Source organism: Solea solea, chromosome 10, assembly GCF_958295425.1.
Source record: "Solea solea chromosome 10, fSolSol10.1, whole genome shotgun sequence".
NCBI lineage: Eukaryota > Metazoa > Chordata > Actinopteri > Pleuronectiformes > Soleidae > Solea > Solea solea.
Window position 1 is genome coordinate 12,541,792 of NC_081143.1, and position 26,172 is coordinate 12,567,963.

Here is a 26,172-nt window from a genome sequence, read left to right on the forward strand (position 1 = left end):
GACTGTCTTCTCTCTGTTGTCCTGTTAATGTTTGTTTGTGTTTATCCTTCAAGGCCCAGCCTATGACCTGAGCTTCAGTGAGGTCAGAGCACACTCCCTGGTCATTGTGTGGAAGGCTCCAGTGTACACCGGAGCGAGCGCCGTCACTGGATACTTTGTGGACAAGGCCAAAAAGGGCTCAACAGAGTTTGTTACCCTGAACCAGGAAGCTGTGAGTCACCGCTACCTGCAGGTACGAGACCTTCACCTGTTTGACCAGCAGGACACGTTCCATTTCAAGCATGATGAAGCTTGGATTTCCCTGTTTTGGGGTAAAATTGCAGTTTGACTAATGAACAATAGCAGTGACAGCGTGTGATGATGTTTCTGTGTTTTCCCTCAGGTGACTGGTTTGGAGGAAGGAGAAACCTACGTGTTCAGAGTCCGTGCTGTCAATGCTAACGGTGTGGGAAAAGCTTCTCAGCTCTCTGAGCCGGTCTGTGCCAGAGCTCTTCCAGGTAACAGCGACTAAATGCTTTTGTCTTTCAAACAAAACCTCAGGGGATGTGATGATTCTCCACAACACCAGCATGATGTTTACTCTTCCATCCCATCATATGAAGACATATTGATGTGCCTGGCACAGTCCAAAAACATGCATTTGACCATGGGTGGATGGATTAATGGATGAATGGATGTCAGCTGGGATTGCTTCCAGCCCCTGTAACCCTCATGTGGAGGATAAAGCAGTAGAACATGAGATAACGACTGATAAATGACATGAATAAACATGAATAATTACTAAAGACGATCGTTTAAAAACATCCATTCATTCATTGAACACATTAATACGGTTTCACTGACTAATGTCATTTTTTCATGAAGTAAAACTATTCTGAATGAAATAAAAATGAAATAAAGACTTAGCTGTTACTGATAAATGAAGGAATTCACACATTTAAACCATGGCAACCACATGTGCTTCATGTCTGCAGGCACCAAAGAGATCGTGGCCGGTGTGGACGAGGAAACTGGGGACATCTTCCTGTCCCTGGAGGCCTGTGAGCTCAGCGAGATGTCCACGTTTGTGTGGTCAAAGAACTACAAGGCCATGGGCGACTGCCCCCGAGTCCAAGTGACATCAAAGGGCAGAACGTAAGCTCGCCTGCTGCAGCTGCAGTATGATCATATAAAACAAAACCATCTTATTTAGAAGTGAATTTCCTGCAGCAGCTTGTTTCACACACATGTTCCTCTGAAGTTCTCTCAGGGCTGGTTCATCTTTATTTACAATGTGTGTTGTGTGTTTGTTTCTTAGCTCCAGACTGACTTTCACCAACCCTGATAAGGACGACCTGGGCAGATACTCTGTGATGGTCACCGACACAGAAGGAGTCTCTTCCAGCCACACGCTGACCGAGGACGGTACGTCATCACATGTTTGTGCAGTGTGTGCTCATGTATGCTCCTTTCCCACATGCTGTTTGTTTGTGATCATGCTTTTCTGTCTCCTCTGTGCAGCCCTGAACACCATGCTGGAGCTCAGCCATGCCATCAGACATCCAGGTGAGTAGACAACACAATTCTACAGTATATGTGAAAATGACCTGTTAATATTGCAAACATAAATACACGTACAAGTTAAGAAGTTATTCACAGTATTTTAAACAGCAGAGTTTTATGGGGCATCCCATGGCCACGAGGAAAGGAATTGGGCTCGTACCCAGAGGGTCAAGGGCTGAAGTGCCACTGAGCAAGGTACTCACTCCCCATTGTGTGTGTGTGTGTGTACAGTTGTTCCTCTGAAACACGGCCTGAACTACGAGGTCCTGGAGAAAGGTCACGTGCGTTTCTGGCTGCAGGCCGTCAAACTGTCATCCTCCGTGTCCTACAGGTTCATCGTTAACGACAAGGAAGTCACCAGTGGAGAGGTACTGCGTCACACAGAATTAACACAATTATACATTAAATTATAACTGTAATGCTGCTGCTTCTTATATGTTTAAAAATTGTTTACTGGATTTTGCAAACGCATGCAATTGTTTCAAAACCTTTATAAATAATTATGAAGTCTGCATTTCCCATTCTTGAACAATCTGGATAAAAAAACACTTACTGACCTGTAGCAACACAGACGTAGACAACAGAAATAGAGACGACAATTACAAAAGGCAAAATAGGAACAATGATTAAAATAAAATGATTACAGAAATTGAATTTAAATAATAATACTTGTTGATTTCTGGGAGCGAGTCAAAATCAAGTCATACCGAATAAGTTAATTCAGTTTAGATGAATATGTCTATTCCTTGAATATAACCCAAACTTATTATCGATCAGGTCTTTAATATTTGTCTGTCATCAATCATTTCTCTTAAACACAGCATGGATACACACATACACACATGCTGTACATGCTGTACATGTGACCCTTGTTCTGCTCTCAGGGTCATAAGATCAGTCACGATGTGGCCACAGGAATCATCCAGATGACTGTGGATCATTTCACCAGAGCCAACGAGGGCACGTACACCGTCCAGATTAACGACGGCAAGGCCAAGACCCAGAGCTCCCTGGTGCTGGTGGGAGATGGTGAGGCTTTCTTTCTTTTTTAGAGGAGTTGCATGAGATAAGTAACATTTTTTAGATGCTTTATTGTATTCTTTTTGATTTAATCATGGGCTTCTAATAGAATCTCTTCTAATCTGGTATTGGTCACAGTCCCACACTTACTGAGACTCACTGTCTTTTTATTGTGTTTGTCAGTGTTTAAGGTTGCTCTGAGGGAGGCCGAGTTCCAGAGGAAAGAGCACATCAGGAAGCAAGGTACCACCACAACCAGTGGAAACATTAAAAATACATTTTATTTCTATTGCACTTTTGCAGAAAAATAACACCAACAAACAATATCAGTTAAAATCAGTTAAAGGTACAGTATGCCGGTTTTGGTCATTATTGTTAAAAATTGTTAATTCCATAATCATCTTTTATTGTGACATAAAGTGAGGTATCAAACTAAATGACTCATTATTTCAAATCTGTGTGCCAGGTTTTTGTGAGAATGGCCGACTTCATAGTTGGTCATATTCCTCACCAAGTTTTGTCAAAAATCAAGCAACTTTTTGAAATGATGACTGTCAATTGGGGGCGCTACTGAGCCAAAGAAGATTGAATAAGGTTGCTGACATGATCTTAAAGAATCCTATCAAGTTGATCACACTCACGATACACCTGACCAAACACACATGTCAATAATTATTTTATTATTTTGAATGTTGACAGTATCATTTGTGTGTTGACATATTCACTTTGTTGTTGTAGGTCCACATTTCTCTGAGTATCTGTATTATACTGTCACTGAGGACTGTACTGTTCTGCTCGCCTGCAAGGTGAGGAGCCTGAGCACATTTTAAATCCACGTTGACTCTTATTGATTTTCTTTAATCCCTGTATTTGTGCTGTTTTTTGTCAGGTGGCCAACATGAAGAAGGAGACGACTTTCCACTGGTACAAAGAGGAAGATGAGATTGTTCCAGAAACTCCTACCAACGTCATGTCGGGGGCCTGTGCACTGCCCATACCTCTGGTAACAAACAAAACAAATACTTTCCCCACATCATTCAGCCTTGATTCATACATGAAAACCTTTGAGTCACACAGGACATTCCCCTTTTACTTGTATTAGTAAAAGGGGAATTATTGTTATTTTATTTAACCATTTTTGCATTGTTTTACATTGAAATGATAATCTATGGAAGAGTATTAGGGCCACATGTAAAAAAAAAATAGAAAGGCTAAAAAATAAAACAGCATGAATATTGAGATTAAAGTCAGAATTCTGACCTTAATCTCAGAATTCTGAGCAAAAAAAGTAAAATTCTGAGATTAAAATCAGAATTTTGACTTTAATCTCAGAATCTGCTCTTCCATACTCATCTGGGAGTTAGCCACCAAAAAAAAAAATGTCAGCTACTGGAGTCAGAGACCAAAAAAACAGCAACACTTCTCTTGTACATACCATTACAATCCATCCATCCATTATCTACCACTGTATCATAAACCTTAAATATCACTTCAATACTTCCCTAAACACATGCTTCAAATAGAAACATGTGCTGTGATGGTGCTGCAGTCATAATGTCGGCTGTGTCTGTGGACATATTTAACATCATTTTGTTAAGAGAAGATGCTGCTGCGGCACTTTAATGATCTCATATTGTGGTGATATATTTTTTCCTTTCATGGCAACACAACTGTGCTGTTAACACCATAGTTAATTTTTTAGAGTTTATCTAAGTGACATCGGACACAAGAAAATGGTGTTGAGTTGTCAATGGTTAATGTGAATTTAAAAAAAAACTGTAATATGTAATAACATAATCATAATAATCACACTGTTTGTGTTGCCAGTTCTCCAGAAAAGATCAGGGTGTTTACAAGGCCGTGCTCGGTGATGACAGAGGGAAGGACACGTCCACGTTCGACATCTCAGGACAAGGTCATTTTATGAATGATTCATTTCCTCCTCACAGTCAGTGTGTTGTCTTTTGTTTCTGGACAAAGTATCTCACATGTTCTCATCTCTGTTTGATTGGCAGTGTTTGATGACATCATCAATTCCCTGGCCCACATCGCTGGTGAGTGAGAGCAGCTGACGTGATGTTTTATGTTGTGCATATTTACAGATGTGTATAAGAGACATTGGTTTAAGTTCTGAAGTGACGACGATGATGATGATATTAGGTTATATAAATAAAACGTCTTTAAGACAAAAAGCTTAATGTGACACATCTTTAGATTAAGAAAATGCTCCCAGGTTAAATTCATTTTGACTCCAGCAAACCTGAGAACTGAGTCAAAAACACTCATGAACATATTCACTAACTTGAGTCAGCTTTATTCAGACTACAGGAAATTATTGTCCTACACTGTTGCAAGTGATCATACTGGAATTGTGTGTCCATCTCTTGTGTATTGTGTTGAATGATGAAAAAGATAATTTATAATCTGAGCCAGAGCAATCAGATTTAGCCCAAATCTGATTTTTAAGCAAATCCACTTTTTCCAAAAAAAAATAGATTTGATTAATTCTGCATCATAAATGTTTAAGTAAGTGTGAGTAAGTGTCGTAGCCCATTTTACCAGAATAACTTTCAAGATCTGGCCATTATTTACAATGCAGTTGTACATAAATTTGAAATTTGAACAGTATAAAACATATTTAACATAACAAAATTTTAGTTTTTGCCACAATTTACAAAACCAGGCCAAACATTTGAAACTATGTCCAGGTGTTTTTCCACTTTTTCCTAAAAACTCTGATTTGCAGGCTTCCTGCAACAGCACAAGTGACATTACTGTAATAACCACCTGTTGGCTTTGGCATGCAACTTCTCAGCTTTCAGAAACTGTCTGACAGCACAAACCGTTGCGTAATTACAGTGATGCAAAGTGTTAAAGGGTTATAGACCAAATTCACTTTCATGAGTGAAAAAACATGTTTGTTTGTTTGTTTTGTTTAAACCACTTTATCCATGTGGGTCACAGACTCCATGAAATGATGCCTTCCTCCTAAATATTTGGTCCCATCATTACAACCTTGTTTCCTCTTTAGTGTCTCCTCTCAGGATGAATGTTAAAAGCACGTGTTGATGTGTTTGTTTGTGTGTCTCAGGTGCGTCTGCCTCTGACCTGGTGCTGCAGTGCACTCCTGAGGGCATCAGGCTGCAGTGCTACATGAGCTACTACACAGAGGAGATGAAGACCGTGTGGAAACACAAGTACGCTTGAAGCACACTATACACCAAAGGCTCACTCTTACTTTCCCAGTCAAGGGAATATCCTTTTCTACATCATTTGAGATAAATATAAATATGATTAGACATCACAAAATAAATACAATCATTATTTCTGTAAGGCTGGGCGATAAAAAAAACATCTGGATATTTTTAGTCTATATCCTGATATATGAGATAAATGTGGATATAAAGCAGCACACAGGCAGTTTCTCTGGACTCATGAGAAGTTTGAGAGTGACAATACTCTTTCTTATTTCTATTCTGTGGTTATTTAATGTTAAATGAAAGATATTTACAGGCGTTAGAAACAGTGTCATTGACTATGAATATAGTCAAATTCTGCTATAACACAACAATTAGGCTTAAAATTAAGTGGTGTGGGGATATGAAAAATGTTCCATTTATCAAATTCATTTAAACACACCACGTGTTCTTTGTCCTAAAACTATGATGCATCACTTTGTTATCCAAATGTTAAGGTCAAAGGTCGTGTGTATCAACGTAAGGCTTTTCACCTTCCACCAAAATGATGATCACAGTTATTTAAGGTTTCAATATTTTTGTTGTCACAGCACTTATACATGTGCTACATTTAAATATAGCTAGAGAAAATGCAGATACACTGTATATTAGCAATAAAGAATAATAAAGAACAATAATAAAGCATAAATAGAACTAACTGTATTGTAAGTATACAACTGAGAGGTGAAGTGTGCTTGTTGTTTTTTAAACAGTATTGAGATCATGAATATTTATTAGTGAATAATGTTAGCATACTTGTGCTACTTTCTTGCTAACGTACAAAACATGTGCTTGGGAAGTTTTGCCAAATTTGAAGTTGCCTCAAACCTCTGACATTTTGTGAAAAGACACATGTGACCATCACTGCCCTCCGACGTCTTTGTTTATGTCATAAAATGACATCATCATCATCATCATCATGTCACTCAAACCCACAGGGAGACAAAGATCGCTTCCTCTGAGAAGATGAGGATCGGCGGCACGGCGGAGATGGCCTGGATGCAGATCTGTGATCCATCTGACAAGGAGAAGGGTCACTACACCATCGAGATCTCAGACGGGGTCAAGACTCACACCAGGACCTTTGACCTCTCTGGACAAGGTAGAACATCTGGAACACAGAGATAATGCACGTTAAATCCTCCTCTGGAGACACCAGCTGGTTTGACACAATATTGTAAGGGAATATTTCTACTGATTTGGCAGCAACGATCACCCTGAACCAGCTTAACAGAGGCCAATAACACCAGTACCAGTGGTTGGTTTTTTCGTTCCTGTATCACCCGCGCATGATTTGTGACGTCATGATGCATTGATTCAACAGAACAAGTCAGAGTAAAAAGCTCAGTAACTTCCAATTAAATAAATAATCATAAAATATTCAAATAAGCCAAGAAGCACAGCTGGGTCTGTTTACATATGAAGATCACATCTTCAAACTGACAGATCATCCAGTGTTCCTGTGCTCTCTATATCTTGTCTTTTTCTTTTTAATCACTACAATGACTGAAACACCAGCTCATCAGCACCAGAATCCTGATTCTTCCCATCACACACTTTTATTTTTCCTGATCTTTATCATTTATTCACTCACTATCGTGGATAATGTGAAGAGTGAATTTATTATTATTTATTCACAATTTACTAACTATTTAGATCAGGGTGGTCAAAGGTCATAGGTCACAGTGGCCTCATAAAATGGCCTCTGTTGAATATGAATTTTTCTTTTAAAAACATGAAACGAGACAAACGACGACTGGACGGTGAATTTTAAGTGATTGTGTTTTGCTGCTCTGTGTTATTTTGCTTTGCGTTATTGAGTTTAATGAATATTATTCTTCATTTTGCAGCATACACCGATGCCTACGAGGAGTACCTCAGACTGAAGTGAGTCTTTTTTGTGGTTGTTGTTTGTGAACAAGACGGTTTTTACACTGTGTATAAATGACACTATAATCTGTGTGTCTCTGTTTTGTCCTTAGGGCAGCGGCATTTGCTGAGAAGAGTGAGTATATGACATATAATATATAATATATAATATATATATATATATAAAATATATAATATATAATGATTTATTCCTGCCACTCACAGTGTTAATGACAGACTCAACTGTCTGTGTAAATGTTTGCATAGTCTCATTTCTCTATTGACAGATGCAAAACATACATCAGGGTTTTATTTTATTACATAAACTTTAAAATATCAAATGTCAGTGAGTGTTTTAAATGTTCTTTTATACAACAAACAGCAGTCTGTGTATCTTTGTGAGTGAGGACATTTTGTCTGACAGACAGCTTCTTACAGAAGACAAAACATTCCTGAAGATAGAAGAAAATAAATGAGTCATCAGCGTTAATCATAATCAATGATGAAGACTTTATTCTACATAATGAAGGCCAGATGAGGTCATGTAAAAACATGTGCTGCTTCTTCCGTCAGGTAAAAAATAAAACAATAAAACCTACAATAGAGTTACCATTAATGTTCAGTTGCATATTAGACCTTAAAAACTCAATAACAGACTTCCTTGCACATCTTCAAAAGGTGACAAACGTGGCTACAACTTAAACTTGTTTAACGAAACAATAATGTTTGGAGATCCATATAAAGACGCGCACATGCTGTCTTGTTGTGTATTGTTATTGTAAACTTGTCACTCTGTCGTCTGTGCTCAGACCGCGGCAGAGTGATCGGTGGTCTCCCTGATGTTGTCACCATCATGGAAAACAAGGTGAGGATATTACTTTATTCTCCCCCCCCCTCCCCCCCCTTTTCTTCCTCCTGCTTTGTTGGTTTTTAATATTTTATTATAATGAGCCAGTGTTGTCCATGACACAGTAGCTGTGGTGTAGAATTTTACCGGAACTCGACCTCCATCTCTGCTTCTCTTCAGATACTTTGACTGAAAACAGTGTGATTGACATCCATTTGTTGCAGGGAAGTGAATGAAAGAGTAAGAAATAGGATGGAAGGTGATTTGTTTGGTCTCACCTCTCACTACACTTCTCTGTGGGACACAACATTCAACTGTTGTTGTTTTCATCTAAACAAACTCTGGAAAATTCTGGTGCTTTTATTTGTGTACGGGCACTTAAACTTTTCATTCATTCATTCATTTATTATATAGAATAATCATTTCCCAGGCTGCACGATGTGAGGTTTGCCCGTTCTTGGGAGGGTCTAGTTTTGTTTTTATTATTGATAAACTAGAACAATATCTTTTGGAAGTGTTTAAAATGTCTGCTAATGTTTAATTATATACTCGTCGTCTTCTTCTTCTTGCCACATTTGCATAACAGGATTAACAGGACACAAAATAAAATAGACTGAAGTTTAAATCATTGTTGGATAGTTTCATGATTATCTAAAACAACATCGTTTTTTTTTGTTTATTTTAATATGGACTAAATATTTAAATGAAGAGATTTTGTAAACATCACTAACATCTTATGGTACCTTTTATTAATAATAAATGCATACAAATAAATAATAAAGAAAAGAAAACAAAATGTAGTTGTCACAGCAGCAGAATATAACAAAGAAGTTTAGATTTTTGTTTTTTTAATGACATTATGAAATATATGGTTTTGCATCTCAGAGATATGAACCAAAATGCATCCTCAAATATTCAAAACAGTGTCCAGTTGACAACAAAACAGAGAATAAAAAGATTCAAATAAATGGTATAGATATGCACATAAAACAAAACATTAACTTCATAATGGTTACATGTACATTTGCATGATATATAATAACATGAGCGAACAATGGCTTGGGATGATTACAGGTGCAATTACACATAATGATATGAATCAACCTACACTTTTATTGGCAGTATGTTGTATTTTATGTCATGACATCATCCAGGTACAGGTTCTACAGCTCCAGCTGCATTCTTATGATGCGCCAGAAAACAAAGCATGAAAATTACAGCTGTGACCTGTGTTTTTGTTTCTGTTGAAGACTTATTTTCTGTCTCCATGCTCTAACGCTGGCGCCAGAACACAGGAGCTTTGAAATCAGGCTGAAGAGAAGGATAATATTAGGATTATAGGGTTATTATTATTATGACCTTATGAGGGAACCAAACAGACACAATGTCATCTGTAATAATAACACTTTTATAATGCTATAAAATGAGCCTGTTCAAGTGAGAATTACAAATAAAACAAACAATATCATAGATATCATAATGAGTAAGAATGCAATATACATTATTTATATACAAAATAATAACCAACTTGTCAGTGTCGTGATTTAAAATCACTGTTTTGTGCTTTGAGTGACTCTGCGTGAGTGGTTTTCAGTGTGACACAATCTTCAGTTTCCAGTTGGTCCAAGGCAAGATAAAGCAGTGAGCTGGAGTAGATTTAATAAGATAAGTGGGTAAACTCTATTCTCCTTGTGTCCATTCTGGCTCTCGTCATCAGGGGGCGCTCACATCACAGTCAGTACCGCTAGCACTTCAAGCCTGGAGCTGCAAACTCACACATCCAGATAATATGGGCTGAACTAAATCTGTACCAATCAACGTTTAAGACCAAATTTCTCTCATCTTTTTGTTCCTGTAGGGGGCGCCATTGCTCTGAGGACATGAGAGTTTTTTGTAGTTTCGTTGAACTTGCTTTTAAATGTTTGTTTTTTTTCTCCTCCAAACAAACCTAAACTGTTCGATAAACATTGACGTGAGTTGATTCTCCTGTCCCCAGTCCCTGAGCCTGACCTGCACCGTGTGGGGTGAGCCGACTCCCGAGGTCACCTGGTTCAAGAATGAACAGGAGGTCGCCTCCAACGAGCACACCAGGGTGACATTTGACGGCGGCAAGTTCTCCAGCCTTCTCATTAACAAAGTCACTCCAGAAGACTCCGGCAAGTACAGCATCAATGTGAGGAACAAGTATGGCGGCGAGTTCGTCGAGATCACCGTCAGTGTGTACAAGCATGGTGAGCAGATCCCCGAGCCCAAACTGGGACAGCCCAAAATGGCCACACCCACAGTGACATCCACAGCAGCCACACCCGTGCCACCAAAGTCTCCAGCTCCCCCCTCCAAGACCCCCACCCCCGTGCCCTCCAAGCCTCAGACCCCAGCACCATCTGTGAAGAGCCCTACTCCAGCATCAAGCGCTGCTGCGACCCCCGTCCCCAAGTCTCCAACTCCCACCCGTAAATCCCCAACTCCAACTCCACCACGCAGCGTCAAGTCCCCAACCCCGCCCAGATTCATGAAGTCTCCAACCCCACCAAGGAAGTAAACCAGGTCGTCAGTCGTCCTGTCTTTAGCATGAGTGTGAAATCATTTAAAACAAAACAACTTATTTAGAGGTAGTCACTGTTAACAGTCCCACGTTTTGCATGGCTGCACACACCGGACTACGACTCGTAGAGAACAGGTCGCTGACCGGCAGAATGTTTGTGTTATTATTCAGTCACTAGCTGCAGAGAAGACGTGAAACACACAAACAAACAAACAGAGCGACATCAACGGTGGGCAATAACGTAGATGTTCAGTCACTTCATGTCATTCAACTGGCCAGCAAAAGCAAGAAGAAGAAAAGGCCAGGGTGGATGTTGATGTTCAGTGTTTTAAGAGTTGTACCTTCCACTATGCAACACTAGTGGAATGCTTGTGTTCATTTTCTGTGTATGTTAAATGATGATAATGATCCTTAGTAACAAACTCATACTCGCCAGGTTTTTCTGCTGAGGCAACGCAGTGATGAACCTCCAGCACTCCACAATACAAAAAGTCAAGCTGGCTGTTTTCATGTTTTCTCCTGCCAGCTCCCCCAATCAATTTTGCTGATAATAGATAGAGTGAGGCCATGCTAGAAGACAAGCCATGGTCCTACAAGGCCTCCTGTATTCTCTAGTTGGGTCGGGACCCAACTTGTCAGGCCTTTTCTGGAGTTCATGTGTGAAAACTCATAAGGAGTCTGTTGCAAACAGGGATTATTTGTGATATATCACTTCAGATCTAACCTCCTAATGAAGGGGTTTATATCATCTGGTTAATCACTACAACCTGTTTGTGTTTCTCTCTTTAACAAACTAAATTACAGCAGTGTCACATCTCAGCAGTGATCCTGGTGAGTGTTGGTGAAAAAAGACAAGAAAAAGAAACCTGATATGAGTATGTAAATCGGATCCAAGCTGTTTTAAACCAGAATCCTGTAAAGTGCCTTTCGTCCCAGGATGCTTTCTTCATTCTAGGGTCCTGAAGGAGTCAGTCAGTGCCACAGAAGTCTGTCTGTCTGTCTTTGACATGTTCCGTCCCACCGTCAGTGCTTTGTGATGGCAATAAACTTTACTAATCAACCTGATTCTGATCTCTGTGTGAATGATCTCAGCGTGAAACATGAGTGCTCTTTGATCACAGAGCACAGAGGTCTGGTCTCACATGGTCCATTCATGCTAAACTGACAGTAGGTGTCTGACATTCCACACGTCTACACTGCGTACGAGCATTATGTAAGTCTCAGGTCGCATTTTTCAGTGTGAACCCAAACTCGATGGTTTGGTTTTTGTCGTTTTGTCACTTTGCAGTTCAGCTAGTGGCACTAAAGATGAAAAAAATGTTTTAAATAATCTCCATCCACACTAACTGAGAGAGAGAGAGAGAGAGAGAGAGAGAGAGAGACCTCTGGTTGAGGAGTTTTTGAAGTCTTTTAGTTTTGGTAACATTTAGTATATCTGACACACATCTGCAGCTCACTGTGTTCAGGTAACTGCTGGAAACCTGTGTGTCCAAGTGCTACGAGTGTTTTTGAGGTGGACAGTGGTGAGTGCTGCAAGAGGACAAATCACAAAGCATAGGCTGAGTTTGTGGGCTGCAAAATGAAAGTAGCAAAAGTTGTTCCATTAACAAAGCAGGAGATAGAAACCATATTCTTGTGTTATACATTGTATAAAATACTGTAAATATGTAAATATTTGGTGATGGGATAAAGTAGTCTATACATTGAGTTTTGTGTAATAGGAACATTTAGGTTTATACTTCTGCCTTCTCCAACATCTACTGTACTTGAAAACAACTGTGCGTCCAGGCTGACAGAGACGCTGTGTAACAGCCTTGAAGGTAAACAAACCTGCTCCTGAAACCCAGGTGAGCCACGGTGGGCGGGGCCTGATCCAGTGTGTGAGGTGTTAGTGGACTTAACAGGGCAGGTACAGCAGGCTCACAGGTTCACATCCACACCTCAGTGGTGCAGGAGACAAAACACTCACACACCACAGGAACAGCAGCCTTTCACCAGGTAAGAGTGCTTGACTTTTCTCTCACCAAATACTTGGGAACTGACTGTGAGTGAGACGGCTCGAGGACAACTGGTTAAAGGAGTCATCACATGCCTCCCAACTGTTTATCTACTTGAGCTGAATCACACTAGACAGACAGGTTTTCATGTCTTTAACTGCTCTCCTCTCTCTCTCATTGAGATTTCCTGTGTGTGTGGCTTCATGCAGCAAGGGTTCCTGCTCTGAGCCGCATGGTTAACAGACGCTTGGAGACTCACCCAGGGCCATGACGTCCAATCTGTCCTGCCTGTCCTCTCTGAAGGAAGACGACAGTCCACTCTACATTCAGCCACACTACAAAGAATCCTACCGCTTGGCCATTTATGCCCTGCTCTGTGGCGGCAGAGACGCCTACGAGGAGTTTCTGTGCGCCGAGCAGATCAGCCACTTCCTTTCTGAGGAGGAGATCTTCTTCATCCTACAGAATGCTGAGTCGCCGCTCGTGGAGGATGACGCAGAGGGCAGAGAGGTCACGGAGGTGGCCAGCCCCTCCACCTACTTCCCAATGGAGTCGGACGAGGAGGTGCCGGACCTGGACCTGGGCTGGCCCGAGGTCGCACTGGAGGGCACGGACACAAGCATCAGCCTGTTGTTCCAACCGCCCCGAGAGAACACGCCAAGCATCAAGGAAGTGGTCCGCAAACAGATTCAGGAGGCGAGGAAGGTGAGAACGATACAGATACTGAGCTGTCAGCAGTGTTGTGTTAATGAGGAGGTTTGGTTTCCTAAGGGCTCTCACCTGACTTCCATTCCTTTGGACAGTCCTAAAGAAAGCCTGGTCCCTAAACCTGAACCTTACCACAGTTCAAATCTTAGTCCTAAACTTAATCAGTTCCCCAGAAATGAGGTTCTGCCTCTTTAACATCAGGTTTTGGTCTCCATGAGAACTACTGGTCCTGACAAGGTCAGTGTTTATGACAGAAAAAGGTCCCAAATAGGTGACAACAAACACACACTCTCTCTCTCTCTCTCTCTCTCTCTCTCTCTCCATCTCACACACACACACACACACACACACACACACATAAAGAGAAAGAGAGAGAGAAGCATTTTATCAAACACACAATGAAAGGCGTTGCTTTTACACAGGGGAAAAGAAATATCACCGCATACTTCTGTGTAGTATACACAGTGTATTCATTAACACGCACACACGCACACACATACTCTTGACTACAGCATTTCTTTCAAATATTAAAGCATAATAATTGATATTTAAAAGCATAATCACAGAATGAAAGTAAAATAAAGGAAGTATATTTAAATGACATAGATTTTCTGTGTGAATCACATGTGCACTTGTACAATGTATGAACTTCTATAACTAAAGCTAGACCAAACATAAGTAAGTATGTGTAAAAGTATTTACTGTAGAAGAGAATCATTCTTGTTATATTATTGTTACTCACAGTTGGTACAAATAACAGAGTGACCTGCTATTTAGAAAAAACATACAGTATTTAACTGGCATATCGATTCTTATCATAACCCAGAGCCATTAGGATTGCGAGTAAAAGCAGTGTAGACGGAATTAGCCACCTCTCAAAAAAGTTTATTTTCCTAATACTACGTATTTTGAAAGCGTCATGTGACACTTTCCACCGACAACTCCATCACTGTTCACATCCGTCTTCAGCCACAGTGAGTGAGGAGGAGGTCAAAGGTCAGCCACCACAGGTGTTTTTTCTGGTTTTAAAATGCATGCTTTATTTAAAATGAATCACAAAGAGATCATTTTGAGCAAACTGGTTAATATTATATTTATATGTGACTGTGGAAACGTTGGATCAAGCGGCTTCATATTAACGAGCAACAGAGAAATGAAACATGCAGAAACATAGCAGTGTGTGTGTGTGTGTATGTGTGTGGGCGTGGGTGTGTGTGTGTGTATGTGTGTGCACATGTCAGAGCCCATCCTCCTACCTCTCTGAAGGTCAGAGCTGCTCTGTCCTGCACAGGCTCGCTCACTCGATCGCAGCACGGTGATGTTAGTTTTCAGACTCTGAAAGTTTCTGCTAGGAAACAAATGTTGACATTTAATTGTAAAACACATTTTAACAGCAAGTAAATACATTTTTGTTGTACATCCAAACCTCCATTCAAAGCTGGGGTACGTGACATAGTTTAACACATTAACAGTACGACAGGAGATAATGACAAAACAATCACCATCGTCATCAGATCCTAACATCACAACTAAACACCTGAGGCGACTCATTAGTGATCACACGTCTCACCGGCAGCAACTACACATACTGTGAGATTCAAGAAACAACTGAAACAACAGACGACACAAACTTTAGATTAACAGGTTCACACACAAGGTTCACCGTAACCAGACGACGTGTCTCGGCTTGTGCTCGACATTAAACTCCACACGTTGCGACGCCGACCGGCTCCAGAGCTGATGATTCACAAACACAGCAGTCGGTCTGTGTGTGTACACTGTAACACTGTAATGTAGTTGTAGCTTTGATGTGTCCTCATAAAAATCCTGACCACAATATGAACAAGTTTCATTCATGTGCGTTAAACCCGACAGCAGATGACCTAATAGGAGGTTTTTTTTGCGTCAGTTTTTAGCCACGCCCACTTTAATTTTTTAACGTGCATTCCCCGAACCGCTGATATACGTAAATTTTCATTGGTGAGTTTTGGGGTATGGGAAAAGCCTCAAAATGGAGGAATAATAAGATTAAGAAAGAAGAATAACTCCCACGGTTTCAATAAATATAAATTCAATCTCACTCACCTTCAGGCAATCTCAGCTGACATAGGGCGGTTGTCAGACCCTGGACAGGTCACCAGTCCATCACAGGACCACATATAGAAACAAACAACTATCCACTCTCAGAGTCAATTTAGAGTGTCCAATTTGCATAATCCTCAAATCTACATGTCTTTGGACTGTGGAAGGGAAACCGGAGAACACCCACTCCATGCAGAAAGGCCCTTGTTCCGACCAGGTCACGAACCCACGTCTTCTTGCTGTGAAGGCAAGAGTGCGAACCCAAATGACCATCTAAATTGGACACAGCATAATCATTTAAATGTAGGACGAAATACAGCAGCAAGTTAAACTAAATCCAAAAGTTATAAATACAATATGGACATATAACGTACAATATAGCAAGTATGTACTTGTCCCTTTAACTGAGGGACCTGGTTGCCAGCAGGGAAAACTGTTTTTAATCCATTTTCAAAAGGCTCACCTAATACAATCTATGTCTGCTTAAGTGTAAGATATCTTAAGAATAATTATGTTTGCTGTTTTTTCATCGTTAGACAGACTTTTCTGGACCGTTCACTGTGTCGCACCAAAGTCCATAGAGAAAATCAGTGATTTTGGTTTGTGGTCACTTTGTGTCACTGAGGTAAATATGAACAAAGACGTTCAAACCCTGAAGTCACAAAATAACATATTTGAACTTAGTGACAGAGGCAGCAGTGGATCAACAACTGGTGTGTGCTGTGGTGTTAATTCACTGATTTACTCCATGGACTCCGGTGTTGGGGGAGGGAGCGGTTTACAAAGAAAAGACGAATGACGAGATAATGAAGCATTCTTATGATATTAGCGACCTTTTGTTCAGTGGCTGTTTCCCACATTTGATGAACTTTAATGAGCTTTGAAGTGGCTTAAAAAGTTTATATTAAATTATGAGATTATATGAACAATTACAGCTTGAATGCTAACATCACCGAGCAACTGAGCTGAATGAAATAGCCTCTTAGCTAGTTTATGCTAACTCTCTGAAATCTACGGCAATACTTCGAACTTTGCAGCAAAAGATCCATTTTCAACACATGGGCATGGACATTGTGTGATTGACAGCTACAGTAGTGTTGTCCAACAGGTGGCTGGTTAGAGGTGGAGGTGGACGTGCAGTGGACAAGCTCTCAGTCAGGCTCCACCCCTTTGCTCTTTAAAATATGACCTCTACATAAAAATTGTGGGGGAAATGTTTCACCGACATCTTATCTACTTCTGAACCACGTTCGTTCCACAAATTAAAATATGTGCCAAAAAATCCAAGAGCTAGAAAAATAATGGTCTGATTACAAATGGTGTGTCGGTCCTTGTGTCTCCAGGTTATCGCCATAGCGATGGACATCTTCACCGATGTTGACATCTTCAAAGAGATCGTCAGCGCCACGCTGAGGGGCGTGGTCGTCTACATCCTCCTGGATGATTCCCAGTTCGCGAGCTTCCTCACCATGTCACACAGAGTGGGCGTGAACATCCAGGACCTGAAGGTGAGTCGTGAACATGGCCACCACTGCCAATACGTCCATGACGTCCTTTAACCCTTAGAACACAGAGCATTTAGGCTGCTTTTTTCCATGACTATGTTTAAATGTGCAGTATATACAGCGGTCATAAGAATGTGCAATATAGAGTGTCTTATGTCCTCTAATATCTGACTGAAATATGTCACAGTTTAAAGTTCGCTTGGCTCATTTTTTAATGAACAAAATTAAAGAAAAACGCTCTATTTTGTGACTTCTGCAGAATTATTGCTACTTTATATCACTACTAAAAATGTGATATGAAATGAATCATAACTTTGGCTCAACAACACATGAGAAGACGAAAAAACTAATTTTGTGAAGCCTGAATATGTGACCTATAAACACCCCCCCCCCCCCCCCCCCCCCCCAGGATGTCCATATAAGGAGTTGTGTATTATTCCCACGGCAATTTACGTGAGCACTAAGGGTTAAATTCAGAGGGTTTATGTTTAGGGTTAATGTGACAACGTGCTGAGAACATGTGAATGAACACAAACATGGAGACAGACACGGCAGCCAATCAACAACCACAACAAATGTTGTGTTGTGTTTGGAGGGAGCATTTTCCTCTCAGGGAAATTTCTCCCCCGTCTGACTGTGTTTTTGTTTATTTGTCTGTTTGTTTGTTTGGCTGGTCGGTTGTTTAATGTGTGTGTTACACAAAGATTTAACGGATTTTCACTCCGACCAGGTTGGTGACGGCCAGTGAAAAACCTCTGTAATGTAGGGCTTTAAAAATGTATTTTTTTTTAGGATGTGATAAAATGTGACTGTTGAATACTCAGGCATTTATGAGCCTTATGACATTATAATAATAATAATGATGAGGTGACAGACATGTGCACGATTGTTTGGTCTTGGTGGAGGCTCAGTGTTTTTCACACAATCATCCCAATCTGGAGCCAGAGAAGAAAGCAGTCAATCTTAATTTGGTTTTGGTTAAAAGTTTAATAATTTTTCATAAGTTAGGAAATAATATAAAACACACACACACACACACGTATATATATGTATATATATATACATATATATGTATATATATATACCGTATACATATATGTATATAGTGTGTGTATGTGTGTGTTTGTACAGTTTCGTGCACATTTTTGCAAAGCGTTCCTCTGTTTTTCCGTAGTTTGCTGTGATAAGAACTCGACAGACGTGTTTAGGTTTGTTTGACCATGGTGGAGGTTTGGAATTGGCTGAGTTCCATTCCAGTTATGTGTCTGAGTCTGAGTCACAAAGAGTTAAACAACAGAACAAGTAACAATGTTGACTGAGGTACAAAAGAGAAAGTCAGTCAGTCAGTCATCATCTACCGCTTTATCCTCTGCCAGAGGGTCGCGGGGGGTGCTGTGCCAATCTCAGCTACATCGGGCGATAGGCGGGGTACACCCTGGACAGTTCGCCAGTCCATCGCAGGGCCACACACAGATAGAGACAAACAACCATTCACTCTCACACTCACTCCTATGGTCAATTTGGAGTGTCCAATTTACCTATCCCACATTGCATGTTTTTGGACTGTGGGAGGAAGCCGGAGTACCCGGAGAGAACCCACGCACACACGGGGAGAACATGCAAACTCCATGCAGAAAGGCCCTTGTTCCAACCGGGGCTCGAACCCGGGTCTTCTCACTGCAAGGCGAGAGTGCTAACCACTACCCCACCGTGTGGCCCCGAAAGAGAAAGTGAAAATGATAATTGAATGTTTGATGTCATTTTTAATATCGTGCAGGGATGACTTTGAATGTCTGATAACTTCTGTTCCCAGTTTGTTTACATGTGTTCATCTGATTTTCCTACATAAACAGGAAGTATTTATACTTCATCTCAGTGCTAGTGTGTGAGTGGAGTGAATAACAGATGAGCACAGAATCACCTCAGAGTGTTTATTACAATGACATTCAGTCTTCTGTTTCAGTCATCCCAGTTTTTGGCACCTTTCTGTTGGGTTACCTAAAGCCGTGTTTCCAGCTAGTGGAACGGTTCGGTTTGGCACAGTATGGAACATATTTTTTTGTGTTTCCATAAGGAAATAGTACAAAAATAACAAGCCCCAACCATTCCATTATTTGGCACCTTCCTTTTGGGGTACCAGTGTAAAATGGTACAGTCATGACAATCATCACCCTCTTGCTATTGGTGTAAATATCCTATGGAAGTTGAGGCAAACGCCTGTCGTCCCTTCTCATGAAAAGCTTGATGTCTTGTTGAGACAAACAGCCACAAACTGAGCAGGACAAAAAGAGTTGCTGGAAGTCCTCCATTGTTGTTTTATGTGTCACGTTCAATGTCATCATTCATTGTCGTCGCACCGATACAACGTCACGCTATGCACCCATCGGGCACAGCCCACACTCTGCCTATCAAGTAAAGGTACTGTTCTCAGTCGAAATGCAAGCCTGAACCAGGGCTTTACCGTTCCAAACCATACTGTACTGTACAAAACTGAACCATACCATGATGGAAACATAGCATAACACAGTGACCCAGCCCAACACACATTGCAGTCTTTTCATTTGTTGACAGAGAATCATTAATTCCAATGGAAAGGGAAAAAACATTTTGGCTGTCCCATGGCTGAGGTCACTTTAGGGTGTCCAGTAAACCTAGTCAATGGGGAGGAATAGGGATTGGATCATACCCAGTGGGAACTGGGTATCCCGGCCCCCCTTGACCTGTCGGCATTTGAATCAGCAACCAGTCAAGTTCCCTTTCCAGTATGACCCGGGCTGACCCTCACCTTATTCTGCATTGTTGGATTTATTGGTAGGCTAGTATGATGTCAAACCTTTTACATAGCAAATGCATTTATCGCCATCAGGCCACGAAGCGCAAGCCAGATCAGGGTTTACCATTCCAAACCATACTAATGTGAGCTAAACTGCACTGTTCTGCTTGGCTCACGTGACATGGATCTGTGCCGCAGGCGCACCATTGGTAAATTGTCATGGGAATAATACACAACTCCTTGTATGGACATCCTGGGGTGGGGGGTGGGCGGTGTTTATAGGTCATATCTTCAGGCTTTACAAAAGTGTGTTTTTTCATCTTCTTATGTGTTGTTGGGTCAAAGTTATGATTCATTTTAAATTGCTTTTTTTTTTTCTTAAGGGGAGTAGCGACAATTGTGCAGAACTCACAAAACAGACCGTTTTTATTTTATTTTTGTTCAAGCCAAGTGTACATTGAACTGTGACTTATTTCCAAATTTCACAAATGTAATCAAATTTATAAAAAAGGTGTGTTTATATAGTTGGTGAAAATGAAAAATATATATCATTTCATCAGACTTATACAAAAGTATATACAACACTCTATATTGCACATTCTTATAGCTTCTGGAAAAAAAGTGTTCTAAGGATTAAGATTGGGAACCATATTATTCATGGATGATGGTTGAACTCTGCGTTCATCATCCTGATCAATAGTCTGATTGGTCGTAGGTGCATGCAGAGTCCTCACTGCGTATACTATGTCCGTCGGCCACACCTCTTGTCACTACACCCTTTTCAGACTCAGTCTCATGCAGTTTCGCATTAGCTCGGTGTGTTTTTTATTGGCTCCAATTAGCAGTAATGTTGACGTGTTCCCCGTCTACTATTGTGTCTGCTCCAGTCTGCATTGTTCCCAGCATAATATTATGATGCCCAGCGTTACTGTTCAGTTTGAGAGTGGGACTGAAGTGAATGTGTAATCAATGAGATTGAGAAACACAGAAATGTTGTTTTTTTGCTGCTCCTCTAGTCATGTGTTTGCAGATTAGCATTCATTCCATACATGTTTCTACACCAGAGGAAGTGTTGCCTGTGGGATGACCTTTCTTCTGTTGGCAGGAGGATTTAGGAGTTTAAGTCTGACATTTGCTCCGCATCCGTGTAGAAACACTGATGTTTACCAGCGTTTCCCCTGCTGCACGCTGTCTTCCTACCATTATCACATGTGAGAGCGACTGCAGCAGCTGTAGGACAGATCTGTTGGTCGAGCTGGATTTTCCTGTTGAGCGGCATCAGGCTGATGTTTGAACATTCGACATCAAGTCGTCAGAGTGAACACAGTGACAGCTTTGTGATCTCTGTGCAAATCACATAGCCAGTAGCCACATCCAAATACCAGGCTCAGAGAAGGCAGAGACACAAGTTTAATCACGTCGAGAACTACAAGCGGTGTTTGCGTGAATGGTAATGAAAATAATAAAAAAAAAAAAAACGATTTGCATTTTATAGTTTCAGACTTGTCTTCTATTCTTTCTTTGTGAGTTACTGGAAAAGATTATCCACACATCTCACATAGTAAACACTGGATCAGTGATAGTAGACAGACTATAGAGCCATTTAACATGGCTTTGAAGTAGGTTCATCTTCTGACAGCAGTTTTAATTTGGTGACAAACAAATGTTGGGAGACATCGTGGACCTGTAGACTCACTCAGCCCAGCCACAAAGCTCTGACTGTCTGGGAAGCTTCCAGTAAATTGGTTGGCAGGCTCTTTCACATTCCATCTTCTGATGCAATACTTTTCTTTTTTTCCTAAAGCTGATGATGTAGATAAAGGTGCACCACCAAGAAGGTCACTTACATTGTTGATTTGTTGTCTTGCACTTTAAAATAATCTGCATTTAATTCACTTGTTAGTTCTTTTTGTTTGACATGTTTACTTGTTTGTGAAATGAGTAACCGGAGGAACTGTAATTAACTTCACCTCAGCTTTTCAATGTCTTTCAGCACATGCTTTGTTTTTTAGACAGAAACTGCTGTGTTGGTTCACAACCACAGCTCTTTAGCACTAAAAGTGGAAAAGGAAAACCAAATGTATGCTATTTGCCAAGCATGAAATGGTAGTTGGATGAGAAATGTAACTCAAATAAAGCTTTATAACGTTGAAACAAAAATATCATTACCGAACAGGTACTGTGTATCAAAAGTGGGGTTCACCAGCGCCTCCAAGTGGCCAGAAATCAATTACTGCAGAATTAAATAACAATGTCTTTTTTATTTAAAAAAGCACAGGAAAAAAAAAAGATTTGACTTGTCTTTGCCTTTCTCAGGCTGAGACTAACTTTATGTTTCTTTATCAGAACATTCGAGTTCGGACCGTTCAGGGGCAGCAGTACCAGTGCCAGTCTGGGGTCAAGTTTTATGGCGATATGGAGCAGAAGTTTATCCTGGTGGACTGCCAGACCGTTTTGTATGGAACTTACAGGTAAGTCGGTGCTCAGGATATGTACCATGAGTCGACGTAAATTGTTTGTTTGGGTTTGTGTTGACAGTGGCTCCTTTTTATCCTTTCAGCTATACGTGGTCATCTGAGAAGATTAACCTCAGTATGGTTCTGGTGGTAACTGGTCAGCTGGTTAGCTCTTATGACGAGGAGTTTCGGAGGCTGTACGCTCGCTCCACAGTTCCTGAGGTTCTGTCCAGGGAGAAGCTGTCTGCCCAGTACCTGAGAGACACAGTGACCTTGCAGAGCCCAAACTCCAGCCAACTTTCCCTTCACCAGCTTCATATGAACCCCAGAGGGATGCACGGCATGAGAAGTGCACAGGATGACAGGTTAATTAACACCACCATACTAACAAGGGGCGTGAGTGTCCAGGATAGGCTCCATCAGTCTCACTGTCCTGAGATGGGGACACTGGTGCGGGGTCACAGTTACGGTGGAGAACTGCAAAAGTTAAACTCAATGAGTCGGCTGAGGATGGGGACCAAGGACGTTGGACCACATGACAGGACTACTTCTCACCTGAGAGGGGGTGGTGACTTGATGCCAACAAGCAGGTTATCTCAGCAGCACCTTCGCCATCGCACTCGCTATGGTACGGACCAGAATCTGATCCCATTTAACTCGGAAACCTCGCTGAACAGGTGGAAGATCGACACATACTTTAATGAAAATGATGCTCCTCTAGATGCATCAACTGATGCACTATCCCCAATGATATCCCCATACAGCAGTCACTCAGGCTTAAATGACCACCAGTCACAACTGATTCACAACAGATCGAGGGAAATTAAGTCCAGGTTGGAGGAAATGAGGCAAAAGAGGCTCAGTCTGCAGGACTATACCAATCTCAGGCAGAGCCAAGAGTCCTTGAGGTCCATGTATCCCACTATAGAAAGACCTAAATATATGTCGTCACTGAGAAATCTAGACATGAAGCAAAGCGGGGCAGAGTTGGACACACAAAATGGTCGTATTGTGGAATCAGCTATCCAGAAAATTAGGGAGCGCGAGCGAGGCAATGAGCCTCTTTCCAGGACAGTATCAGCTGCTGACTTAGATATGAAAATGACTGACCCATCACTCAAACTCTCTCATTTGCAGACAAGCAATCTCAGTATCCAGCACCTGAGAACTATGGAGTCTTTGAAGGAGATCCCCGAAGAAAAAGATAGTTCTAATACTCGTATCAACATTTCAGATGTAGCTGTGTCCCACAATGGATATGAGGAAAGTAGCAAAGATGAAATTGCTGATCCAAAAGGGAAATTAAGCTTTCCTGCAGAATCACAACGTACAGGTGAGGTCAGAGGAAGTCATGGTTCTATAGGGAAGCTGGCAAACAGTTCAGGCCCAGCTACTCCTAAAGAAAAAAAGAAATCGGTTTCTAAAGATGTAGACAACACACCAAAGATCTCAAACCCATCTACAGAATCGCAGCATTCATCAGAGACCAAGGGAAGTCACTCAGAAAAGCGACGAGAGGAACCATCACTTCAGAGGAAGAATTCCATGAGAATGAAAGTTCAATCAATGCTTTCGTCAGATGAAAAGAAAGAGAAAGCATCCAAAAAAGAGGACAAGTCTCTCCAAAGGAAATCCTCAATGAGATCACAGAATGCCTCAGGATCAAATCAACCTCTCAAAGGGGATCATTCACAGACACCTGCTGCAGGACAAACAAGGAAAGGTCAATCACCAACCACCTCAAGGTTGCAGAACTCTAGCAGTCCAGTCGACAAGCATAAAGCTGCATTCCCAAGATTATCACCTCATCGTTCAAGCAAAAGAAAGACAAACCTTGCAGCTGATCAGGATCAAGGCTCAAAGAGCACTCTGGATGACGAGGGGGCAACTGTTTTACAAACCAGAAGAGAGAAAGCCTACAGCCGGTATGAGTATTTGCTTAGTACTGAAAGGATTCCTATGGATAAGTCCACAAGGATGACAAGCATGTATTCCTCTGAGAGAGACATTGACTATTCAATGTATCAGGCACAAAGTGGCACAGACAACAAACTGGGAAGATTCATGCAGCGAGTAGGAAATCTAATAAGTAAGAACAAGTAGAGATGTGGGAAGATTGGAAGGCCAACACTCAGGGATAAAACCCACTAGAACAGCTGCTGATAACACAGCCCCAGAACATGTGCTGGCAAGCAAAGATTTAAGTCGTGTGGACACCAGTCAAAATCAAGCCAAATTATTTCAATGCAGTGACAGGAGTAGAGCACCTGCTAGAGGAGACTGTTCACTACAGTTCAGACAGACTTCCCTTGTTCAATCTGCATCATTTGTGTAAGCAGTGGTGAAGTGGAAATCTGTACCAGCAACATTACTCTGCACCCACACTGAAATACTTTAATGATGGCTGACGATGAGTGACGATGGGTGTGTCAAATGCTTGGCAGTAGCAGCAGCTATCAGAAGTTGGCAGAACAGTGACTTCAGACAAAGAGTTGCTAATGTTGCTAAAACAGTACTGACACAATGGCTAATATGTCTGTTGTTGATGCACCCCCAGGGATGACGGATTAGCAAATTAGCTACAAGCTAACTCTCTAAAACCTAAGCTGTAAAATTCTTCTTCTGTACATTGGCAGTTGTAAAATCGTAGCAATTTTAACAAAAATGTTGTTGTGAGCCATGGTGTGATATCACAGCTTGGACCCTTACTGTACATGGACCAAGATGTAACTTTAGAGCATTATTGGTTGATTTATTTTGGCTAGGACACGGACTGTAGGGTGTGTGATCCCTTCTATGTTTCCTTTGATTTTTGATTTTTTTTTTGTTGTGGCTAAGAACTTATTAAGGAAAATCTAATTTCTGATATTTTAGCTCAAGATGACATCATTAGACAGCATCATATAACATTTGAATCAAATTGTATTTTACCCTAAACATGGTGTGGATATGAAAAACACCCCACAGTCTATTGGTATTTTAAAAGCAGAAAGAATATGACAGTGAAGCTTCTAATTATTTTATCAAGGTAAAATATATTTTGAAAATGTCTGTATTATTTGATTTGTTTTCTTTCTTTGAAAAGTTTGATATCTAAGTTTGTTGACGTTTTCAAACGTATGTTCATCTGCCACTGAAAATAGTCCCAAACCATTGCACTTATGCTCCTGTTCAAACATCACTATATTGAAACTATGTCATCATTACCAATTTTAAAGGTTGGTGTAAAGGTTCAGTAGAATGTCATAAAATATTTTGAGATTGGGAAATAAATATTTGTTCTAACTGAAACATGACCCATATCCTGTACCATAGTATATGATATTATTTATTGTACAAATCTAAACTAGTTGCAAACTCTGTTAACAACAATTGTAATGTATAGCAGTAAACCTGGAACAAATGTCTGCATGGAAACACCACTCAGTGTGCTAAAATGATCTGCAAGAATAGGTACCATAAATAACCAGGTTTAATTAACCATTAAAGTACATGTGGTTTTGTGGTAAATTGATTGATTTATTATTGATGTTTGAAAAATTGTTTCAGTAAACAAACCTGTCTCTGTTTATTATCTCTTGTGGAGCTTTTA

At 40.8% G+C, this 26,172-nt stretch overlaps 2 protein-coding genes across 5 annotated transcripts in view; both read left to right on the plus strand.

The window, feature by feature from the left end:
- The window catches only part of myom2a (myomesin 2a), a 30,659-nt gene extending 18,535 nt beyond the window's left edge, over positions 1 to 12,124 (plus strand). For all 3 annotated transcript variants that reach the window (XM_058640216.1, XM_058640214.1, XM_058640215.1), the window contains 18 exons: positions 54 to 232; positions 383 to 497; positions 975 to 1,134; positions 1,298 to 1,404; positions 1,501 to 1,545; positions 1,774 to 1,910; positions 2,427 to 2,571; positions 2,746 to 2,805; positions 3,301 to 3,368; positions 3,452 to 3,565; positions 4,390 to 4,477; positions 4,578 to 4,616; positions 5,654 to 5,759; positions 6,737 to 6,900; positions 7,649 to 7,685; positions 7,781 to 7,803; positions 8,477 to 8,532; positions 10,511 to 12,124. In XM_058640216.1, the coding sequence (XP_058496199.1) occupies positions 54 to 232; positions 383 to 497; positions 975 to 1,134; positions 1,298 to 1,404; positions 1,501 to 1,545; positions 1,774 to 1,910; positions 2,427 to 2,571; positions 2,746 to 2,805; positions 3,301 to 3,368; positions 3,452 to 3,565; positions 4,390 to 4,477; positions 4,578 to 4,616; positions 5,654 to 5,759; positions 6,737 to 6,900; positions 7,649 to 7,685; positions 7,781 to 7,803; positions 8,477 to 8,532; positions 10,511 to 11,056 (2,189 nt within the window). In that variant the 3' untranslated portion in view covers positions 11,057 to 12,124. The remainder of the gene's footprint in view (positions 1 to 53; positions 233 to 382; positions 498 to 974; positions 1,135 to 1,297; positions 1,405 to 1,500; positions 1,546 to 1,773; positions 1,911 to 2,426; positions 2,572 to 2,745; positions 2,806 to 3,300; positions 3,369 to 3,451; positions 3,566 to 4,389; positions 4,478 to 4,577; positions 4,617 to 5,653; positions 5,760 to 6,736; positions 6,901 to 7,648; positions 7,686 to 7,780; positions 7,804 to 8,476; positions 8,533 to 10,510) is intronic.
- Positions 12,125 to 12,939: 815 nt separating this feature from the next.
- LOC131467586 (protein FAM83B-like) lies at positions 12,940 to 26,090 on the plus strand. 2 transcript variants are annotated; one of them, XM_058641575.1, is made up of 5 exons: positions 12,940 to 13,057; positions 13,239 to 13,761; positions 17,190 to 17,354; positions 22,471 to 22,595; positions 22,685 to 26,090. In XM_058641575.1, the coding sequence occupies exons 2-5, from the start codon at positions 13,324 to 13,326 to the stop codon at positions 24,681 to 24,683; spliced, it is 2,727 nt and encodes a 908-aa protein (XP_058497558.1). In that variant the 5' UTR covers positions 12,940 to 13,057; positions 13,239 to 13,323; the 3' UTR covers positions 24,684 to 26,090. The 2 variants fall into 2 exon arrangements, with proteins under 2 accessions (XP_058497558.1, XP_058497559.1); XM_058641576.1 differs by having other exon boundaries at positions 13,266 to 13,761.
- Positions 26,091 to 26,172: the final 82 nt, after the last annotated feature.

Excerpts from the sequence above, each read along its gene's own strand:
- LOC131467586 (XM_058641575.1), top strand. The coding sequence starts at position 13,324 with ATGACGTCCAATCTGTCCTGCCTGTCCTCTCTGAAGGAAGACGACAGT. Across the intron at positions 13,762-17,189 it reads AGATTCAGGAGGCGAGGAAG|GTTATCGCCATAGCGATGGA; the intron begins GTGAGAACGATA and ends TTGTGTCTCCAG. Across the intron at positions 22,596-22,684 it reads GTTTTGTATGGAACTTACAG|CTATACGTGGTCATCTGAGA; the intron begins GTAAGTCGGTGC and ends TTATCCTTTCAG.